This window comes from Pseudorca crassidens, chromosome 3, assembly GCF_039906515.1.
Source record: "Pseudorca crassidens isolate mPseCra1 chromosome 3, mPseCra1.hap1, whole genome shotgun sequence".
Taxonomy (NCBI): domain Eukaryota; kingdom Metazoa; phylum Chordata; class Mammalia; order Artiodactyla; family Delphinidae; genus Pseudorca; species Pseudorca crassidens.
In genome coordinates, this window is record NC_090298.1 from 66,492,216 (window position 1) to 66,513,563 (window position 21,348).

The window sequence follows — 21,348 nt, forward strand, 5'->3', positions numbered from 1 at the left end:
GCTAGGCGCCAGGGCGGGAAAAGCTTGCCCCGAACCAGTAGGGATGTGCAAGAATTTTATCTCACCCTGAGGAGCGAAGTGGAGGCTTTTGCTCTGGTCTCAACGAGCAAACCAGCGCTCAGATCGCTCTTCAGACAAAGGTGGCGCGGGGACCCGAATCTGGGGCCTCTAGGACCAGCCCTCTCGCCCGGACTACTGCAGTCCTCCTTTTCCTTCCATTTCCCCACCCCCTCCCAGCCCGCGGCCCTAGTTGAGCAACTTTACTGGCGGGTCTTGCGGCGGCGGAGAGCGAGTGGCGGCAGCTCCGGGGGACGCCCTCGGCTGGAGCGCCCCACCTCCCTGCGGAGGCGTGGGCGCCACCGGTCTACATCCCTGGTGCGTGAGGGCTGGGGGGCATCAGGGTTGTCCAGGCTCACTGTCTGTGTCACTGGGCGTGGAGCAGTCAGTGGGTTAGGCAGCGGAGAGCGAGGTAGAAAACTAGTGTCATAGCTTAAACTATTTGCTCTCGGATCCAGCTGCGCCGTAGCAAGTCCTGCAAGTCCCCGGGAGATGCTACGGGAGGGAGGAGAAATCTACGCGGCGCCTGGAGAGCTGTCCCGCGGTGCGCACACCCACAGGCGGAAGGACAGTCTCGCTGTGTCCGTTTCTCATCTTTGTCTCTCCCTCTCTGTCTCCATCTTCTCTGCCTCTCTTCCCCTCTTCCAGCCTCTGCTTGGTCTCTTTCGCTCCTGCGTCCCCTCCCCCCACGGCTGACAAATGAATGGCTAGTGTGAAATCCCTGCCTCCTCTGTCCGCGGAGGCTGGCAAGGAGGGAGGAGCGAGGGAGGCGGTGCGCTCCTTCGGATCTACCCCCACTTGCTGTGCTTCGAGCTTGCAGAACCCAGATGTCTAGGAATAGGGAGTTTCTTGGTGGGTGTGGGCGCCCCCTGATGGAGAAATGCAGCACATGTGGAGGACAACGAGCCCCCCCACCACCCCAAACCAAATGAGCCGCTTTCACAGCCATGTATTCAAGGATGGAGCACCCTAGCTTCCCCTTTAGTTGTTAGTGTTCTACTTCGGAATCTGCGACGTAAATCTAGGGATTTGGAGGGCCCAGGAAGAAGACTTGTCTTTAAGGGCCGAAGCGCCTTCTCCCGAGTCAGCTGGGACATGCGCGGCACTCTGGGCCAAGCCTGCAGTTTGGTGGACTAACGCACGTGGCCAAGGGAGGATCCAGGTTTCGGGGGGCTTGGCGCTCAATCTTGGACGTCACTTTAAGAAAGATCATACAGAATGCCTTACTTTTGGAAATTTTATTAAGGCCCACGACCACTCGAACCCAAAGCTAGGGTCCCGCCCCAGACCATTGCCTAAGAAGGGACCCTAATCCAACATTTAAATTTCCTCAATTTCACAACACTCGCCGAACGTGGAAATTTGGGAGGAGGGCGCCGCGAGGAAAAAGGAGAAAAGGGAAGGAAAGGGACGGTGGAGAGAAAGGGAAGAAGAAAGGAACAGAGACGGGGCACATGCACGCAAACAGCCGGGAGCGGACCGGCCGGGTTCCTTTCAAGGTTTTGGACTAAATTTCGCGTCTCCTTTTAAGCCATTGTTTAAATCCCCAAAGCGATAACAAACCCTACTGAAGCGGCGTGCTGGGAGGGAAGGCGGAGGAACTAGCCCCTTAGAGAGGCTGGGGCGGGGGGCATCTCTTCACGCCTCAGCCCGCGCGAAGAGAAGAACCGCACCAGGCGCTTCCCGCAGCGCCGGGGCTCATCAGCCGCCGCCACGTGGGCTGGGGCTTCAGCTCCCGGCCCGAGACGGGTGTGACTTCTTGGGCTCGGAGACAGCTGCACTACGGGACAGGCAGTCGCTCAGCGCAGAGGCTGGCGGGGCGCCTCCTGGGTCCCCGCCCAGAGGCCAGTGGGGGCGTGGCTTTAGTTCTTCCGCGGGACAGGGGCGGGGCGGGGAGAGCGGAGCGGCGGCGCACCCAGCGCTTAGGCTCCGAGAGGCTGCTGGAGCCGACCAGACTTCTATCCTGACGGCGCTAAACACTCTTATTAAATAAAAAACCATTTGAATTTTTTTTTGCCTTGCTTCTTGGGCGTGGTAGGAGGAGTTTTCCCCTTGCGACAGAAAAGAAGTAAAGATTTACTCCGAGCAAACATTTTTGGCAGAAATATGAGACGAGTTTATCCTGTGATCCATATATTGACTTTAAAGATCACTTTTAGTCAATTGCAGGATAATCACCTTCCATACGTCCTAAAGAGTTCGTCTAGCGTGGCAAACAATTGCCATTGAAAGGACTGATAGATTCCATGAGCGCAGACCTTAGGGGCTGTGAGTGTAAATCTGGTACCTTTGCATGAGGAGCTTTAGCTCGGGCCCGGCCCATAGTGGGAGCTCAGCTCATATTTATGAAATGACTGAGCTAGTGACTTGGGGAATGCGGCCCAGAGTTGATGCCGCCACTTAGTGCTACATTTTAGACTCTCCTACTTCTTCGCTTTATCTTGGAAGAACAGAGTTTTAATGATCTATTCCATCTCCAATTCTGACATCTAATTGATCCCCTTTCCCTTCCTTTTTGACTCCTAAAAGCTGTGACCTAAATTCTTTTAAACACTGCTTGGCAATTGTGTCAATCCTACAGTGAAAATATTCCTCTAAAGACCTAAAATGGGATGTTTTGAGTTTAATATAAAAATAGGAAGGCGTCAATGGAAGCAACAACTAGTTTTCTGAGATAAAATCTGTGCCAGTTTGGGGAGTATGTAACCTGGGATGTGAGGGCATATCAAGCAGAAGGTCTCGGAGGCTGACTTCAGGTTCTGAGTTCTATGTGAAAAAAGGAAGATTTTACAATTGTATGTGCCTGTCCCAACTAAACTGCAAAGGGTTCCACGGATTCCAAAGTGGCTGAGCAATTACTTGCTCCAGCAGGAAGTCCACGGTCCTTCGTCTTGTGGGTGGTGGGAAGAGGGAGGAGAGTCAAGACATTTGCTAAAGATTTGTGTAAGAATTCAAAGTTTCGCTTTGTTTTCCTTAGTAGATAAAAATATATATATATAAAGTTAGCCCTAAATTGTATCTCCTGCTTTTAATTTCAAGTTTAAAAAGAATTTAAATTTAATTTTAACTTTAATTCAAATTTAAAGTTTGAAAAGAATCCCCCTAGATTTATATATGTTTACAAACATAGGTTTCTTCTTTTTCCCTGTGCCTACAAACTGGAAGGAAATACCTGTGCTATCCTAAGATACCTATATCTGCACCCTTGTAAATTGTTTGGAAAGGACCTAAAAAGTTAATTTAAGGCTGAATATGATTAATGTTAAAGATATAGTCATTGTTCTTTCTTTCCTCACATTATTACTCTTAAATACTTTGTGGTTAATGATTGGTCAGTAATTGAACATCAGAGCCTTTGAGAGCACAAAGATCAACCAGCACTGTCACCCAACAGCCATATAACTAAGCTCTTTTTGCCTAGTGGGATTCAAACATTTTTATTGACTTTATTCATGGACAAACATCACTAGATACTGTATTTAAAATGGGATATTGCCCTGTGACTGAACAGAACTTCTCCAGATCCATGGTTCTTTTGAGGAAGAGAATGAATGACTGTAGTAGGCTATTATTCCACCACCCACCTAGAGAAACCAGTTAGGACTCACAAATACTCATTGTTGGGGGTTACTGGCTCTGGTATGAGAAAACATGCTGATTGTTGCATAGGTCTGTACTTTACCAGGAAACACAAGGCCCGTACTCTCTCTGATTTGGAATCAGAACAAGGAGAAGTAGAGATAAATGTCTTGGCCAAGCTCCACTTCAGTTAGTGAACGTTTGCCAGTTTCCTCTGTTAGCCTAAATGTGGTTAATTAGTTATATATACATTTGTACATTTATATTATGTATATGTTCTCCAGGGTATTTGACTGCCGTGTTCTTATCACTGAATGTGCCAAGGGTGGTTCTATTTCAGTGGTCAGTGCAAAGCATCTTTATCTAATGTTGTTTGTTTGCTGTGTTTCCCTGAAATGCCTCTGGATAGATCTATCATCTTTAAAATTGTGTAAATGCAGATCTACACTTAAGTTTACCTTTTTCTCTGTATACCTCCTTCCTTTTTCTGTGTACATCCTATCTCATTCTTCTTAAGAATTTTAAGAGGTGTTTATGTCTATAAACATGAGATTACATAGTTTATGATAAACACATATATAATATATGTTGTAATGTTTTTATTATTAAATTACTGAGCTGGTATTACCTGTGGTGTAGTGGAAGGAGCACTAGAATCAGAAAGGGCTTAGAATCAGAAAGCTTGAGTTGCATTTCCTAGTTGAGAAAACCAGGTTAGACACAACTTTTAGACATTTGGTGTCAAAAATCTATTAAATGGATATGTAGTTATAAACATCAAAAGGGTGAATACCTGTGAAAGGGCTTTGATAAATGAGAACTCCACAAATAAATGGTGTTAAGATATATCCCTGGGGCTCATATTGATCTAATTCTATGATCTTAATAATAACAGCATTACCCAAATCATGTATTTCCTACTAAACCTACAAAATGTGTTAGAGAGGGACATACTGTTTTAAGAATTGTCTAATTTCACACTTGTATGTGGAATCTAAAAAAAAACAATACAAATGAACTTATTTACAAAACAGAAGTAGACTCACAGACATAGAAAACAAATTTAGAGCCACCAAAGGGGAAAAGAGGAAAGGAATAAATTAGGAATTTGAGATTAACAGATACACACAACAATATATAACATAGATGAACAACAAGGACCTACTGTATAGCACAAGGAACTATATTCAATATCTTGTAATAACCTGTAATAGAAAAGAATCTGAAAGAAGAATATATATATATGTGTATATCTATTTCTATATATCTGAATCACTGCTGTGCACCTGAAACTGACACAATATTTTAAATCCACTATACTTCAATTTAAATAGAAAAAGAATTGTCTAGTTTAATTGAACAGAAGACAGAGTCCAGAAACAGGCTCAAACGAACATGGATATTCAGTGGAAATGAAGAATTATTCAATAAATGGATTGGGCACAATGGATTGGTTCACTCAAGATACAAATCAATCGTTACCTCATCTCTTATCCCAAAATAAAGTTAAGATGGATCTAATATGAAATGTAGGGAATGACATTTAAAAAAATAACTAGAGGAAATTATAAGATTTTTAAAATAATAAGCTAAGAGTAAGGAAACCCGTGCTAAGGAAAAGGTGAAACCCACGCTAAGGAAAATGTAAAACCCAGAAGCCATACTAGAAAAGATTAATAAATCTGACCAATAACAATTAAATTATTTACACGGAAACAAATAACACATCTGGAAAATATTAGCAACATATGAGAGACAAAAAACTAACTACTCTTTTGATATGCCAGGACCTTTTACAAAAACTAAACCACAATCTATCAAACAGAAAAAGTGGCAAATGTTTTATGCAGGCTGCTGGCAGAAAGAGAAAAATAAATGTTTTAACATCATCTTAAAAATTGCTCCGTTTCATTCATAGTTAAAGAAATAGTAATTAAAACAACAATGATATTCTGCACCATTTTTTCATCAATCAGAGCCGTAAAGATAAAAATAGTTTAATGAAAGTTTGTGTTGGGTCAAGTTGTGGGGAAACTGGATCTCTCATATATGTGAATAGGTTCATCTTTTTTAGAAAGTGATTTGGTAATAGCTATCAAAATTTTTTTAACTGTATATACCTTTTGACCCAGCAATTCCTCTTCTAGATATTGTCATATAGACATTGGTATGAATGCCACCCAAAACAAATGGCCAAGGATGCCCTTTGCAGCATTATTTCATAGGAAAAATTTGGAAACACCTTAAAGACTCATCACAGGAACTGGTAAAATAAACGATGCTACATTTATCTAGGGGAAAACTATGCAGCTGTTAAAAATGACACAGACACACTGTATTAGCTGATTCAGAATATTCTCCGAGATAAACTGTGTTTTAAGTGAAGAAAGTAAGGTACCAAACAGCGTAAAATATGCACCCAATTATGTACAAAATGGGCATATTCATTCATTCAGCAAATATTTACTGGGTGTCCTGGGCATTGTGGATACAGCAGTGAACAAAACATCAAAGGCTACATCCCTGGAGCTTATATTATGGAGGGCAGAGAAAGGCAATTCCCAAATATACATATACAATGGGGAGATGTGCTATGATGTAAATAGAGCATGAGAATGGGAGTGGAGAGTGCAATGTGTTGTAGATCAAGGAGGAACAGGTTCACCAGGCAGAGAACAGGGCAGTGCTAAGGAGCAATGACATGAAAAAGCTTAGCCAAGTCCAGGTGCAGGAATCCAGTCACATGTTAGCGGTATATCCACATGGTGCCATTATTCCTGTGAAGCAAATTCATGACACTTCATGTTTAAACCATGATATCTCTCTCTGCATTACAGCGTTTCCTCCTTTGAGAAAGCACTCCGTAGCAACATGATAGACAATGCTCTTTACATCTACTTTGTGGCTGAGGTATCCTGGACAATTGGTTGTCTAGGGTAACTAATTCAAAAACTAGAAGACAAACCACTGTGTCTGCATCCTTAAGTCACCCTTTGCTCAGTGGAGCTTCCCCAAGATCAAGGGAGAATGCTAAATATCTGTTTACTAGAACCTTGGCTCTCTCTTTCTCTGAGGCAGCCCATCACCGGCCTGACCGTTATCCCCTCTGCAGACATCTCTTATGGATAGGATTCCTGTTGACCTTGTCTCTTGTGTCTCCCAGGCAATTAAACAGCTTCAGTCAGCTGTGACTTGATTGTTCAATGACTTTTTCCTCTTCTCATTGACTTCACTGGAATAGAAGACTAAATATAGGCACTGGCTGTCATATCTCCCAGGTCTTTCTGTGCAGACAGACTCGCTATCACTAACAAACAATGCTTACAAGACCCACACACAGAAGAGCAGAAGAATAGAGATGGGGGTCGGAGTGGTGCTCAAAACAAAGAAGCTCCAGAAAGTTTCTCATTTAGTAAAATCAAAGAAGGCAAATGGTGTGTTTAACAACCATGACCATGAACACAGTCTTATAAAAACTAGAGAAACGGAATGACATCCCTGGACTCTAAGGAAGAGGCAATGGAAATATAGTTCTGAGGTCAGAACTTTGGGCATTTGAGGTATATGGAGTGGAAATGGATGAGAGGCCAAGCGGCGCCAGTGCTAAGCTTGAGTGCACGGAGCCAAGGCCAGAGGCTGCTGCCTGCTTAGTGCTAATGACTGGCCAGCTAGAATATGGACCTTGAGCTGCCAGGTCTGATTTTCCAAAAGAAGTCAGAGATCTGGGACTTAGTGTGAACTCTCCAATTTTTAAATGTTGGCAACTTATTTAAACATATTTTTGCAAATATATTTAAAACATGACTGATCTCTCCCTTGCACTTTTAATGCACTGGCTCCTTCCCTAGCCTTGTCTTAGGGACAGTCTTACTTGGGCAAGTGATGAGTATACTTGTTATATAGATGAAGAACTGTTTCCTCCCCTCCCTCAAAAAAAAGCCACTTTTATGAGGATGAAGTATGGCACAAAGAGTTAGACTTTTGAGTATCTGCCTTAGACAGGAGATCAGGATGCAGAAGACCCATTCCTGGTCAGGATTACATCTTCCCCTCTGGTTTTGTTATAAGATCCAACACTCTAGATATTGACAAACATCAGATATTACTGAGTCACAGTAAATATTAAATGTATTTCAGGTGTTAATTGGCCCACTCACCCATGTTTAAAGAGATTGTTGACACTTCTCTTCAAAATGTATTTCTGAATAGGAAATAGGGGCATTGGTCACACATTTGGTCAACAAACCTACCTCAAGGGTCTACTCTGAAGCTGGCACTGTGGGTGAAATATTGTGGGAATTAGTAAGCTGAATGTGATACCGGCTCTGCCTTCCGGAAGCCTACTGTTCTACACAGGAGATAAAACATGTTTCTAAATAATGATTCAGAGCACATAGAAATAAGTTATAGGACAATTTACTGTGAGCATGAAGTTGTACACAGCTATAGTAGTAACCCAGGTTATAATTTTCAAATCTAAGAGCTTTAAATACTTTTCTTTTTACTACTAGTGATATGAAACGAGGAAGAGAACACTGGTAGAAAGCTTCAATTAGAAATTTTAATAATAAATATTGAGTACTGAATATGCTGTGTATCACTGAGCTATATTTTATATACATTCTTTTATCAATTCTCATTGTACTGCTTTTCATTATTAAATAGCTACTGGAAATGAGAGAGTTAGTAACTTACCCAAAATCACAGAGTATAAGCAGAAGATTTGGAACTTGAATTCAGGGCTATTTGACAATGGAAATAGACTTTTTATTATTATTATTTTTTAAAATTTTATTTTGGAAATAGACTTTTAACATTAAGCTTATAAAAGTTTCCTGAAAAAAAGAAAAACAATTAAGAAAAATTTTTCTTGAAGGACAATAGGAAATTATTGTTTGTAAGCACAATTACAGAAAAGTTTCTTATTTGGATTCAGTTAGTACTCATGGAATACACTGTCTTTAATAGCATTGTATGATACAATCTGAAATTTCATTTTGTTGAAAACTGTAGGGTATGTGAAATTGATATCTTAATTTTTCCCTGAAATATTGTTATAGTATTGAGATATGGGTATATACTTCCTGCTTGCTGTGGTATCTTATTAATAAAAAAGAAATGTAGAAACATAATTTCCCAGTTAGTGTGTAACAACATCTATTAGCATATCTCAGTAATTATATGATAAATAAACTTAATTATCAAGGTTACTTTAGGATTATCAACTGTATACTTTTCATCGTGAGTTGTCAAATGGCCTATTGATGGAAAATATAAGACATACAATGTATTAGGTAAAAAAAAATGGTCTTCAGGACATATCTAGAATTTTATAATTTTTTTAAGAAAGGTTCTAACACTGATTTCAATATATATAAAATAAAGCAATCAGGTAGGGAAGAATATCAAGAGTAAAGGTATAGCTGTCATAAATTATGAAATTGAATTTGAGCCCAAATTGGACTTGGATTCATTCTTACAGCATTTACTTCTTTTTAATCTAGGTTTTCTAAATCATACACAATTTAGATATTTTCTAAGGCAGTTATGCAGGGCACCAACTCAAATATGTGTCAGTTAGGATGCCTTCAGTGACAAGCAACAAAAATCCTTGATTTTATTGGTTTAAATAATAAAGGAATTTATTATCTACTATAAAGAAAGTTCAAGGTTATGGTTGGCTGTAGGTCTAATGCCTGAGCACTTCAGCCCTGCCTCTCCTGATTCTTTCTCAGCTTCATCCCAGAGGGTATCTTATATACTCATGGGTGCAAGATAGATACAACAGTTTCACGAGGTATATCCTATTTTGATAATGTCCAGTGAAGAAAAGCAACCATCACTTCCTTTTTTCTCTTCTTAAAATGAATATACCTTTCCCAGGAGCAACCCCTTCACGCAAGATCCTCTCACATCTCATTGGTCAAAATTGCATCATATACTCACTCCAAAACCAGTCATTGGCAAAAGAAATGGGAACAATGTAATTGACATAGAATAATCAGGATCATCCCCTTGGGCTGGGGTTTGACCCAGGTTCCACTAAAGTATATGGCTGTGTGAAGGAGGGTAGATACTAGAATGGAATTAGAGTTTTGTTAGAAAAGAGAAGGAGGAATGGCTACAGGATAGCCAATCAACAATGGCTGTTATAGAACAGTCCTAAAGGTAACTGAGAAGGGAATAACTGTGGAGATCAAATAGCCCTCTGCAGTTCTTCTGAGCTTAGCTCTTTGATTTCTGGATGGTCCCCAACAATGGTAGTTATCCTCCTCATAATGATAGCTTCATAGATATTTGAGCTGGAAGGGACCATGCTGAGACCCAGATTTGTTAAATGTCTTCACACAGTAAATTAATGGCAAAGCCAGGGCAGGGTTTCTTGACTCTCAGTACAGGGTGTTTTCTTTCATTCTTTACCCTTCAGACAGTTGGAACTGCTTTAAAACTCATGGCAAGCACTGGCCTTTTCTGTAATTAACAGCTTCTTATAATATATGTATTTTGTTTTTTCAGCCTCCTAGAAACTAAATTGAGTTTGTGCTTTAAAAAGCCTACTAGAAAAAAAAAAAAAAAGAAAAAGAAAATTGGAATAAATAAATAAATAAATAAAAATAAAATTAAAAAAAAAAAAAAGCCTACTGAGATCCTTGTTCTCTGTTCTGATACCGTGTGCATGAACCACCAACAGGTTTCCTCCTACCTCACATTTGATGTGAATCCTTTTCTTGCAACATCTCTCTCAATAGCTTCCCCATCTTCTCTTGCTCCATCTATGACCAACTTCCTGTTTCTAAATAGATTTTGTGGTTGCCCCTCCCTCCTTGTGCCAGCTCCTAGCCACTAGTTACTTAGGCTGTGGTCTATATTGTTCTTCCAACAGCCTACCCTGTTGTGGTTGCCCCACACATCCACATTGTTATATGTCCCCAGTTTGGGTTCTGGGATTATTTTGGTAACTACCACATTGGGTGAGAGTCAAACTAATAATTTAAAGTGTTGGGACAACTTCTCCTATTGCAAGTCTCCTCCTGTTTTTACAATCCAAGAGGAGCTGCTTCTTGTACTCTTATTACCTATAATGCACAAATAGAATGTGATGTATGGCCTCCCACAAACCTGAATGCTTATGATTTACTTTGTGTTTTTCTTCTTTTCTTTCTAGGACAAGATGTTGATAAATATAAAGAGCATCTTATGGATGTGCTCTACCTTAATAGCAACCCATGCACTACAGAAAGGTGAGTGTGGTAACAATTTTTTTAGGACTAATTGAAATAAAAATTGAAGTACTGGGGCGTGGAATGGGATTATGGAATCATTAAAATAAAGGATGGGGCTTCCCTGGTGGCGCAGTGGTTGAGAGTCCGCCTGCTGATGCAGGGGACACGGATTCGTGCCCTGGTCCAGGAGGATCCCACATGCCGCGGAGCGGCTGGGCCCGTGAGCCATGGCCGTTGAGCCTGCGAGTCCGGAGCCTGTGCTCCGCAACGGGAGAGGCCACAACAGTGAGAGGCCTGCATACCGCAAAAAAAAAAAAAAAAAAAAAAAAAAGGATGAATTTTTGATCTATTCATTGCTGAACACTTTTAGCTAAAATATTATTAGGTTGAAAACAGTGGTTTAAAAGAAATCAATCATAACAAAATAATGAACCAGGTGCTAAAGAAGCAAGTGGGCTTTCAGTAACTTCCCAGATTACTTTCAGACTGTGCAAAAAGGCTCACATGTGGGGCTGGGCATATTTTTAACTTCTGCTTTCTTCAACACTGCTCAAAAATTTTCTATATTAAAAAAAGAAGACTATTAAACATTCAGGAGGACAGAGTTTGAAAAAAGTAAAGAAGATAGAGAGAGGGCTGATAGCCAAGTTTTTCCCCCACCTCCATTTCTTTTTTCCTTCCCTCCCCTCCCCTCCCCTCCCCTTCCCTTCCCTTCCCTTCCCTCCCCTTCCCATCCCTTCCCTTCCCTTTCTTCCCCTTCCCTTTCCTCCCCTTCCCTTCCCTTCTCTTCTCCCCACCCCCTTTCTAGTAACTGGATAAGTACACATCCACTGTTTTTGTTAGCTGTAAATTATATATCCATCTAATGAGTGTTCTGTGATTCCAAATTTGTGGACTCTGGTCTATGAAAAAAGATACTGTGCTGAGTTTCAGTGATCTGCTCCCATCAAGGGTCTCTCCAGACTCAGCTTCCACTTCTTTCTCATACTCACTCTATGCTTCTAGTCTCTGCAAGAATTTACAATTGCATTCATAGACCTTCTTATTCCCTTTTATTTACATGCAGTTCCTTCTGCTTGACAGTCCCTTCTCTTGTTCTCTACAGTTCCACTTCAGTTCATTCTTAAGACTCAAAATTTAAGTATCATTCCGTCTATTCATCCATCCATCCTTCCACCTATCCACTCATTTATCCATCCATTGACAGTATTGTTTGAATACATTCTATGTGCTACATGTTAGTCTGGGTCTCCAGGGATATATCAGTGGATGAGTCATACATTGTCTTGGATTTCATTAAACCTAATCTCCTTAGTTACATGAGGTAAGCGATAAACAAGTAAACAAACAATCCAAGTACTTCCGAATAGATGAATATAAAGCAGAATGACATCATAGGAAATGACATAGGGTGGGGGGCAGGGGGGTGATAAAGCGTCTTTGAGAAAGTCATACTTAAACTGATGTGGGAATGATGAGGAAGAGCCAGCCAGCTAAGATTTGGCCCAAGTTAGGTAGTGTGTTTGAACAACAGAAAGTTCACTGTAGTTGGAGAGCAGTGATCAAGAAGAAAGTAGGAGATACAGACAGAGAGATAGTCAGAGGTCAGTTCATATAAATAGTAACAATATCTAATACTTAGAAAAGAGCTTCCTGTGAGCCAAGAACAGCTTAACATTAGCTTATTGAAACATTCGTTATCCATAGAGGAAACTGAGAACCTAAGAGACTTGCTCAAAGCCACACAACCAGTAAGTAGCAGAACTGGGAGATAAACCAAGGCTGTCCCAGGTGTGTGTGAGCTTTACCTCTGTTACGTTTCTTATCTATATAGGGCATTGTAGCTTTAGAAATGACTAGATTTTATTTCCAGGAAGCACTGAAGGAAGCGCTGAAGGGTTTCAGCAGGTGAAAGACATGAGTTGATGAATGTTTTCAAAGTTCCATGTTTGCTATTCTATGTAGATTTGATTGTAGGAGAGCAAGGGTGGCAGCAGGGAGATCATTTAGGAGGTTATTGTGGTCACCTGTGTGTGAAATGGGGCGTGGCAGAAGAGCTGGAGAGAAGTGAATTCTCATCTCTCCAACATGGAGATGGAGGACTCAGACCAACAAATGGATTGGATGTAGTGTGGTGAGGGCAAGAGAGGAATCAAGGACGAGCTGACTTTGGACATGGCTCTCATTCCCCTTTCCAGCCAATTTAAAAGCCCTTTCTCTATGTTCCCATTGTCCCCTGTGCTGTGACATCTGTTATAGCCCATACCACTCGCTATGATAAGTTATGCTTCGTTTTTCTTCCCAAGGGGAGTGTAGCTTCAAGAGAGCTGTTTTTTATTTTCTAGCAGAGTTCCTGACACACTGCTAGCACTTAATCAATTTATGTGTTGAGTGAATAAGTGAATGAATAAATACACAATGTGTGAATACCACAGTGAATGACCTGGATGGCCGTCAGAGTCTAGGCTCCACCAATCCAAGAGCCCAGGAGCTGTCCTTTTCAGCATTTTCAGGAAGTAAAGGTTGAAGGTCACAGAGAGGAAAGGACAACGGCATCCAGTGAAGAGGGAAGACAGAAAGGAGATAGAGAAAAGGAGTTGGTTTGGGTGGGAAGTAATAGGAGGGAATTATAGAGAAAGTAGTGGGAGAACCTTGAGGAACAGGGCAACTCACCCTCCACTTAAAACAAAGAAAGAACTCATACAAACAGTAGGGAAACAAACAAACACTTATGGTATAGCTCCTTGATGGTATTTTAAAATAGTAATAATAGCTAACAGTATTGAGTGATTTCTACGTTACGCCTCGTTCTAAGTATTTTACTTTGTTATCCCTTTTTAATCTTAGCTCTCCGATGAGACACATGCTTTTATTTTCCCCATTTGGCAAATGAGGAAACTGCAATATACCAAAAGATTTAGAGACATAGCTAATGTAGAAGATTATACATCAATTTAGTGATTGAGCCTGTAGGTGAACCCAGGCAGTCTGGCTCCACAGTCCATGCTCTCAACCACTGTATTGTACTTTATCCCAAGCATCAGGTTCTTTGCAAATCTGTAATCACTGTTAAGAGATGTCATTAGTTTGGGTCTAATTTCAGAACAATTTTTACTTTTTCATGTGAGGGGTAAAAATTGAACATGTAAGATCCATATGAAACAGACTTGCCAAGTTCATAGTGAATCACAGAGCAGTAACTAGTTGAGTCAACACAAGTACTCTTAAGGTTTTCTCTGTTTATGTCTACGCACGCAAAAGGTCAATAACTAATGAACACTCTGTCTATTGGTTTCTGGATTTATTTTAATGCATGAAGAACTCTTTGCTTTAAAAATACCCTTTATATTGATTATCTAGCATTGACCCAGTTATTTGGAAATTCCTCTAATATTAATAAATGCAGCCATGCACAGTTATTAGTAAATGAATGAACAAGAGAGTGACATTAATACTTGAGAGGGTGATAAATTCCTCTATACTCACTCTGACAATTATTTGGCTAAGGTCTGTGTGTGTGTTTGTTCAAATTGTGTAGATAGAATTTGCATTATCCTTGCTCTGCAGAATTTATTGGCAGAGAATGAAACATAACTGATCATTCATTGTTCAGAGATTTCTCCCTTACTGTATTCATTTAGACCACAAACTATCTGGTGGGAATAGTGAATTTTTTTTAAAGCAAATTTTTTGAATTTTATTTTATTTTATTTTTATACAGCAGGTTCTTATTAGTCATCAATTTTATACACATCAGTGTATACATGTCAATCCCAATCTCCCAATTAATCACACCCCCACCCCCACCCACCACTGCTTTCACCCCTTAGTGTCCATATGTTTGTTCTCTACATCTGTGTCTCTATTTCTGCCCTGAAAACTGGTTCATCTGTACCATTTTTCTAGATTCCACATATATGCGTTAATATATGGTATTTGTTTTTCTCTTTCTGACTTACTTCACTCTGTATGACAGTCTCTAGATTCATCCATGTCTCTACAAATGACCCAGTTTCATTCCCTTTTATGGCTGAGTAATATTCCATTGCATATATGTACCACATTTTCTTTATCCATCCGTCCATTGATGGGCATTAAGGTTGCTTCCATGACCTGGCTATTGTAAATAGCGCAGCAATGAACATTGGAGTGCATGTGTCTTTTTGAATTATGGTTTTCTCTGGGTATATGCCCAGTAGTGGGATTGTTGGGTCATATAGTAATTCTATTTTTAATTTTTAAGGAACCTCCATACTGTTCTCCATAGTGGCTGTATCAATTTACATTCCCACCAACAGTGCAAGAGGGTTCTCTTTTCTCCACACCCTCTCCAGCATTTGTTGTTTGTAGATTTTCTGATGATGCCCATTCTAACTGGTGTGAAGTGATACCTCAGTGTAGTTTTGATTTGCATTTCTCTAATAATTAGTGATGTTGAGCAGCTTTTCATGTGTCTCTTGGCCATCTGTATGTCCTCTTTGGAGAAATGTCTATTTAGGTCTTCTGCCCATTTTTTGATTGCGTTTTTTGTCTTTTAAATATTGAGCTGCATGAGCTGTTTATATATTTTGGAGATTAATCCTTTGTCCGTTGATTCGTTGGCAAATATTTTCTCCCATTCTGAGGGTTGTCTTTTCGTCTTGTTTATAGTTTCCTTTGCTTTGCAAAAGCTTTGAAGTTTCATTAGGTCCCATTTGTTTATTTTTGTTTTTATTTCCATTACTCTAGGAGGGGGATCAAAAAAGATCTTGCTGAGATTTATGTCAAAGAGTGTTCTTCCTATGTTTTCCTCTAAGAGTTTTATAGTGTCTGGTCTTACATTTACATCTCTAATCCATTTTGAGTTTATTTTTGTGTATGGTGTTAGGGAGTGTTCTAATTTCCTTCTTTTATATGTTGCTGACCAGTTTTCCCAGCACCACTTATTGAAGAGGCTGTCTTTTCTCCATTGTATATCCCTGCCTCCTTTGTCATAGATTAGTTGACCATAGGTGTGTGGGTTTATCTCTGGGCTTTATATCCTGCTCCATTGATCTATATTTCTGTTGTTGTGCCAGTACCATATTGTCTTGATTACTGTAGCTTTGTGGTATAGTCTGAGGTCAGGGAGTCTGAGTCCTCCAGCTCCGTTTTTTTCCATCAAGATTGCTTTGGCTATTTGGGGTCTTTTGTGTCTCCATACAAATTTTAAGATTTTCTGTTCTAGTTCTGTAAAAAATGCCATTGATAATTTAATAGGGATTGCATTGAATCTGTAGTTTGCTTTGGGTAGTATAGTCATTTTCACAATATTGATTCTTCCAATCCAAGAACATGGAATATCTCTCCATCTGTTGGTATCATCTTTAATTTCTTTCAGCAGTGTCTTATAGTTTTCTGCATACAGGTCTTTTCTCTCCCTAGGTAGGTTTATTCCTAGGTATTTTATTCTTTTTGTTGCAATGGTAAATGGGAGTGTTTCCTTAATTTCTCTTTCAGATTTTTCATCATTCGTGTATAGGAATGCAAGAGATTTCTGTGCATTAATTTTATATCCTGCAACTTTACCAAATTCATTGATTAGCTCTAGTAGTTTTCTGGTGGCATCCTTAGGATTCTCTACATATAATATCATGTCATCTGCAAACAATGACAGTTTTACTTCTTCTTTTCCAATTTGTATTCCATTTATTTCTACTTCTTCTCTGATTGCCATGGCTAGGACTTCCAAAACTATGTTGAATAATAGTGGAGAGAGTGGACATCCTTGTCTTGTTCCTGATCTTAGAGGAAATGCTTTCAGTTTTTCACCATTGAGAATGATGTTTGCTGTGGGTTTGTTGTATATGGCCTTTATTATGTTGAGGTAGTTCCCTCTATGCCCACTTTCTGGAGAGTTTTTATCATAAATGGGTGTTAAATTTTGTCAAAAGCTTTTTCTGCATCTATTGAGATGATCATATGGTTTTTCTTCTTCAATTTGTTAATGTGGTGTATCACATTGATTGATTTGCATATATTGAAGAATCCTTGCATCCCTGGGATAAATCCCGCTTGATCATGGTGTATGATCCTTTTAATGTGTTGTTGGATTTTGTTTGCTAGTATTTTGTTGAGGATTTTTGCATCTATATTCATCAGTGATATTGGTCTGTAATTTTCTTTTTTTGTGGTATCTTTGTCTGGTTTTGGTATCAGGGTGATGGTGGCCTCATAGAACGAGTTTGGGAGTGTTCCTTCCTCTGCAATTTTTTGGAAGAGTTTGAGAAGGATGGGTGTTAGCTTTTCTCTAAATGTTTGATAGAATTCACCTGTGAAGCCATCTGGTCCTGGACTTTTGTTTGTTGGAAGATTTTTAACCACAGTTTCAATTTCATTACTTGTGATTGGTCTGTTCATATTTTCTATTTCTTCCTGGTTCAGTCGTGGAAGGTTATACCTTTCTAAGAATTTGTCCATTTCTTCCAGGTTGTCCATTTTATTGGCATAGAGTTGCTTGTAGTAGTCTCTTAGGATGCTTTGAATTTCTGTGGTGTCTGTTGTAACTTCTCCTTTTTCATTTCTAATTTTATTGATTTGAGTCCTCTCCCTCTTTTTCTTGATGAGTCTGGGTAAAGGTTTATCAATTTTGTTTATCTTCTCAAAGAACCAGCTTTTAGTTTTATTGATCTTTGCTATTGTTTTCTTTGTTTCTATTTCATTTATTTCTGCTCTGATCTTTATGATTTCTTTCCTTCTGCTGACTTCAGGTTTTGTTTGTTCTTCTTTCTCTACTTCTTTTAGGTGTAAGGTTAGATTGTTTATTTGGGATTTTTCTTCTTTCTTGAGGTAGGCTTGTATAGCTATAAACTTCCCTCTTAGAACTGCTTTTGCTGCATCCCATAGGTTTTAGGTTGTCATGTTTTCATTGTCATTTGTCTCTAGGTATTTTCTGATTTCCTCTTTGATTTCTTAAGTGATCTCTTGGTTATTTAGTAATGTATTGTTTACCCTCCATGTGTTTGTGTTTTTTTATGGTTTTTTCCCTGTAATTCATTTCTCTTCTCATAGTGTTGTGGTCAGAAAAGATGCTTTATATGATTTCAATTTTCTTAAATTTCCTGAGGCTTGATTTGTGACCCAAGATGTGATCTATCCTGGAGAATGTTCCGTGTGCCCTTGAGAAGAAAGTGTAAACTGCTTTTTTTGGATGGAATGTCATATAAATATCAATTAAATCTATCTGGCCTATTGTGTCATTCAAAGCTTGTGTTTTCTGATTAATTTTCTGTTTGGATGATCTGTCCATTCGTGTAAGTGAGGTGTTAAAGTCCCCCACTATTATTGTGTTACTGTCAATTTCCTCTTTTAGAGCTCTTAGCAGTTGCCTTATGTATTGAGGTCCTCCTATGTTGTGTGCATGTATATTTATAATTGTTGTATCTTCTTCTTGGATTGATCCCTTGATCATTATGTAGTGTCCTTCCTTGTCTCTTGTAACGTTCTTTATTTTAAAGTCTATTTTATCGGATATGAGTATTGCTACTCCAGCTTTCTTTTGGTTTCCATTTGCATGGAATATCTTTTTCCATCCCCTCACTTTCAGTCTGTATGTGTCCCTAGGTCTGAAATGGGTCTCTTGTAGACAGCATATGTATGGGTCTTGTTTTTGTATCCATTCAGCAAGCCTGTGTCTTTTGGTTGGAGCATTTAATCCATTCACGTTTAAGGTAATTATCGATATGTATGTTCTTATTACCATTTTCTTAATTGTTTTGGGTTTGTTTTTGTAGGTTCTTTTCTTCTCTTGTGTTTCCCACTTAGAGAAGTTCCTTTAGCATTTGTTGTAGAGCTGGTTTGGTGGTGCTGAATTCTCTTAGCTTTTGCTTGTCTGTAAAGCTTTTGATTTCTCCATCGAATCTGAATGAGATCCTTGCCGGCTAGAGTAATCTTGGTTGTAGGTGCTTCCCTTTCATTACTCTAGGTATATCATGCCACTCCCTTCCTGCTTGTAGAGTTTCTGCTGAGAAATCAGCTGTTAACCTTATGGGAGTTCCCTTGCATGTTATTTGTCATTTTTCCTTGCTGCTTTCAATAATTTTTGCCAATTTGATTACTATGTGTCTTGGAGTGTTTCTCTTTGGGTTTATCCTGTATGGGACTGTCTGCACTTCCTGGACTTGGGTGGCTATTTCCTTTTCCATGTTAGGGAAGTTTTCGACTATAATCTCTTCAAATATTTTCTCAGGCCCTTTCTCTCTCTCTACTCCTTCTGGGACCCCTATAATGAGAATATTGTTGTGTTTAATGTTGTCCCAGATGTCTCTTAGGCTGCCTCCATTTCTTTTCATTTTTTTTTTCTTTAATCTGTTCCACAGCAGTGGATTCCACCATTCTGTCTTCCAGGTCACTTATCCATTCTTCTGCTTTAGTTATTCTACTATTGATTCCTTGTAGTGTATTTTTCATTTCAGTTGTGTTGTTCGCTCTCTGTTCATTTCTTCTTTAATTCTTCAGATCTTTTTTAAACATTTCTTGCATCTTCTCGATCTTTGCCTACATTCTTTTTCCGAGGTCCTGGATCATCTTCACTATCGTTATTCTGAATTCTTTTTCTGGAAGGTTGCCCATCTCCACTTCATTTAGTTGTTTTTCTTGGGTTTTATCTTTTTCCTTCATCCAGTACATAGCCCTCTGCCTTTTCATCTTGTCTGTCTTTCTGTGAATGTGGTTTTTGTTCCACAGGCTGCAGGATTGTAGTTCTTCTTGGTTCTGCTGTCTGCCCTCTGGTGGATGAAGCTATCTAAGAGGCTTGTGCAAGTTTCCTGATGGGAGGGACTGGTGGTGTGTAGAGCTGGCTGTTGCTTTGGTGGGCAGAGCTCAGTAAAACTTTAATCCACTCGTCTGCTGATGGGTAAGGCCTGGCTCCCTCCCTGTTGGTTGTTTGGCCTGAGGCGACCTAACACTGGATCCTACCAAGGCTCTTTGGTGGGGCTAATGGTGGACTCTGGGAGGGCTCACGCCAAGGAGTACTTCCCAGAACTTCTGCTGCCAGTGTCCTTGTCCCCACAGTGAGCCACAGCCACCCCCCTGCCTCTGCAGGAGATCATCCAACACTAGCAGGTACGTCTGGTTCAGACTCCTATGGGGTCACTGCTCCTTCCCCTGGGTCCCAGTGAGCACACTACTTTGTGTGTGCCCTCCAAGAGTGGAGTCTCTGTTTCCCCCAGTCCTGTCACAGTCCTGCAATCAAATCCCACTAGCCTTCAAAGTCTGATTCTCTAAGAATTCCTCCTCCCGTTGCTGGATCCCCAGATTGGGAAGCCTGACGTGGGGCTCAGAACCTTCACTCCAGTGGGTGGACTTCTGTGGTATAAGTGTTCTCCAGTTTGTGAGTCAACCACCCAGCAGTTATGGGATTTGATTTTATCGTGATTGCTCTCCTCCTACCATCTCATTGTGTCTTCTCCTTTGTCTTTGGAGTGGGGTATATTTTTTGGTGAGTTCCAGTATCTTCCCATCGATAATTGTTCAGCAGTTAGTTGTGATTCTGGTGTTCTTGTAAGAGGGAGTGAGAGCACGTCCTTCTACTCCGCCATCTTGAACCAATCTCTCCAGGAATAGTGAATTTTTGTTAGCATTCACTTTTATTTCTTGCATTATCAGAGTTTCAGACAAGTTCTTGCAGGTAGCAGGGTTTTTTTGTTTTGTTTTGTTTTTTAGCATGCATAGTCAGTAAACATTATCTTCTGAACTACTAAATTTCTCTCTTAAAATATTTAGATTTGGTAAACTTAGTTCTTGTTACGCCCCAGTGCCTTACGACCCAAGGTTTCATACACAAAAGACTTGGCCACACAGCTTCTTGTTCATCCTGTTGTTAAGACTGGATTCTACATGAATATTTATTTACATCCAACTGAAGCTTTTAATTTTCTTGTATCTGTAAACACCCAGAACAATAAATAACCCCTGGGAAATTGCCTGTTGGTATAAGTTTGTTCTAATATATTTTTTCATTACAGCACAGTTATTGAGTAATGCTCTAAGTGTCAGAAACCTCCCAATCAGATAGATAGAGGTGAATCTCATATCTGCCCCTATACCTCTAAAATTGTGAAAAAAACTGTAATTTAGTAATAAATATTAAGGAATTGAAAGTCATTTATCTTAAACTCATTTTAAAGGAAATCATAAAGGGTCTTATAATTTGTTGTTGTTGTTGTTGTTGTTGTTTTACCGGTACGCGGGCCTCTCACTGTTGTGGTCTCTCCCATTGCGGAGCACAGGCTCTGGACGCGCAGGCTCAGCAGCCATGGCTCACGGGCCCAGCTGCTCTGTGGCATGTGGGATCTTCCCGGACCGGGGCACGAACCCGTGTCCCCTGCATCAGCAGGCGGACTCTCAACCACCGTGCCACCTGGGAAGCCCAAGGGTCTTATAATTTATATCATAATTGATGCTGATGGTAAAGATGTTTATTCTCCATTTAAAAAGCAATCTTTTATTTGTGAAGTTAATGATCTATAAT

The 21,348-nt window shown here is 40.0% G+C and overlaps 1 protein-coding gene across 3 annotated transcripts in view; it reads left to right on the forward strand.

The window, feature by feature from the left end:
• VCAN (versican) overlaps nt 1-21,348 on the forward strand; it is a 113,608-nt gene that overhangs the window by 1,373 nt on the left and 90,887 nt on the right. For 2 of the 3 annotated variants that reach the window (XM_067731172.1, XM_067731174.1), the window contains exon 2: nt 10,802-10,877. In XM_067731172.1, the coding sequence (XP_067587273.1) occupies nt 10,808-10,877 (70 nt within the window). In that variant the 5' untranslated portion in view covers nt 10,802-10,807. Of the gene's footprint in view, nt 1-264; nt 376-10,801; nt 10,878-21,348 lie in introns of those variants that run through there. The other variant, XM_067731173.1, reaches the window with a different exon arrangement.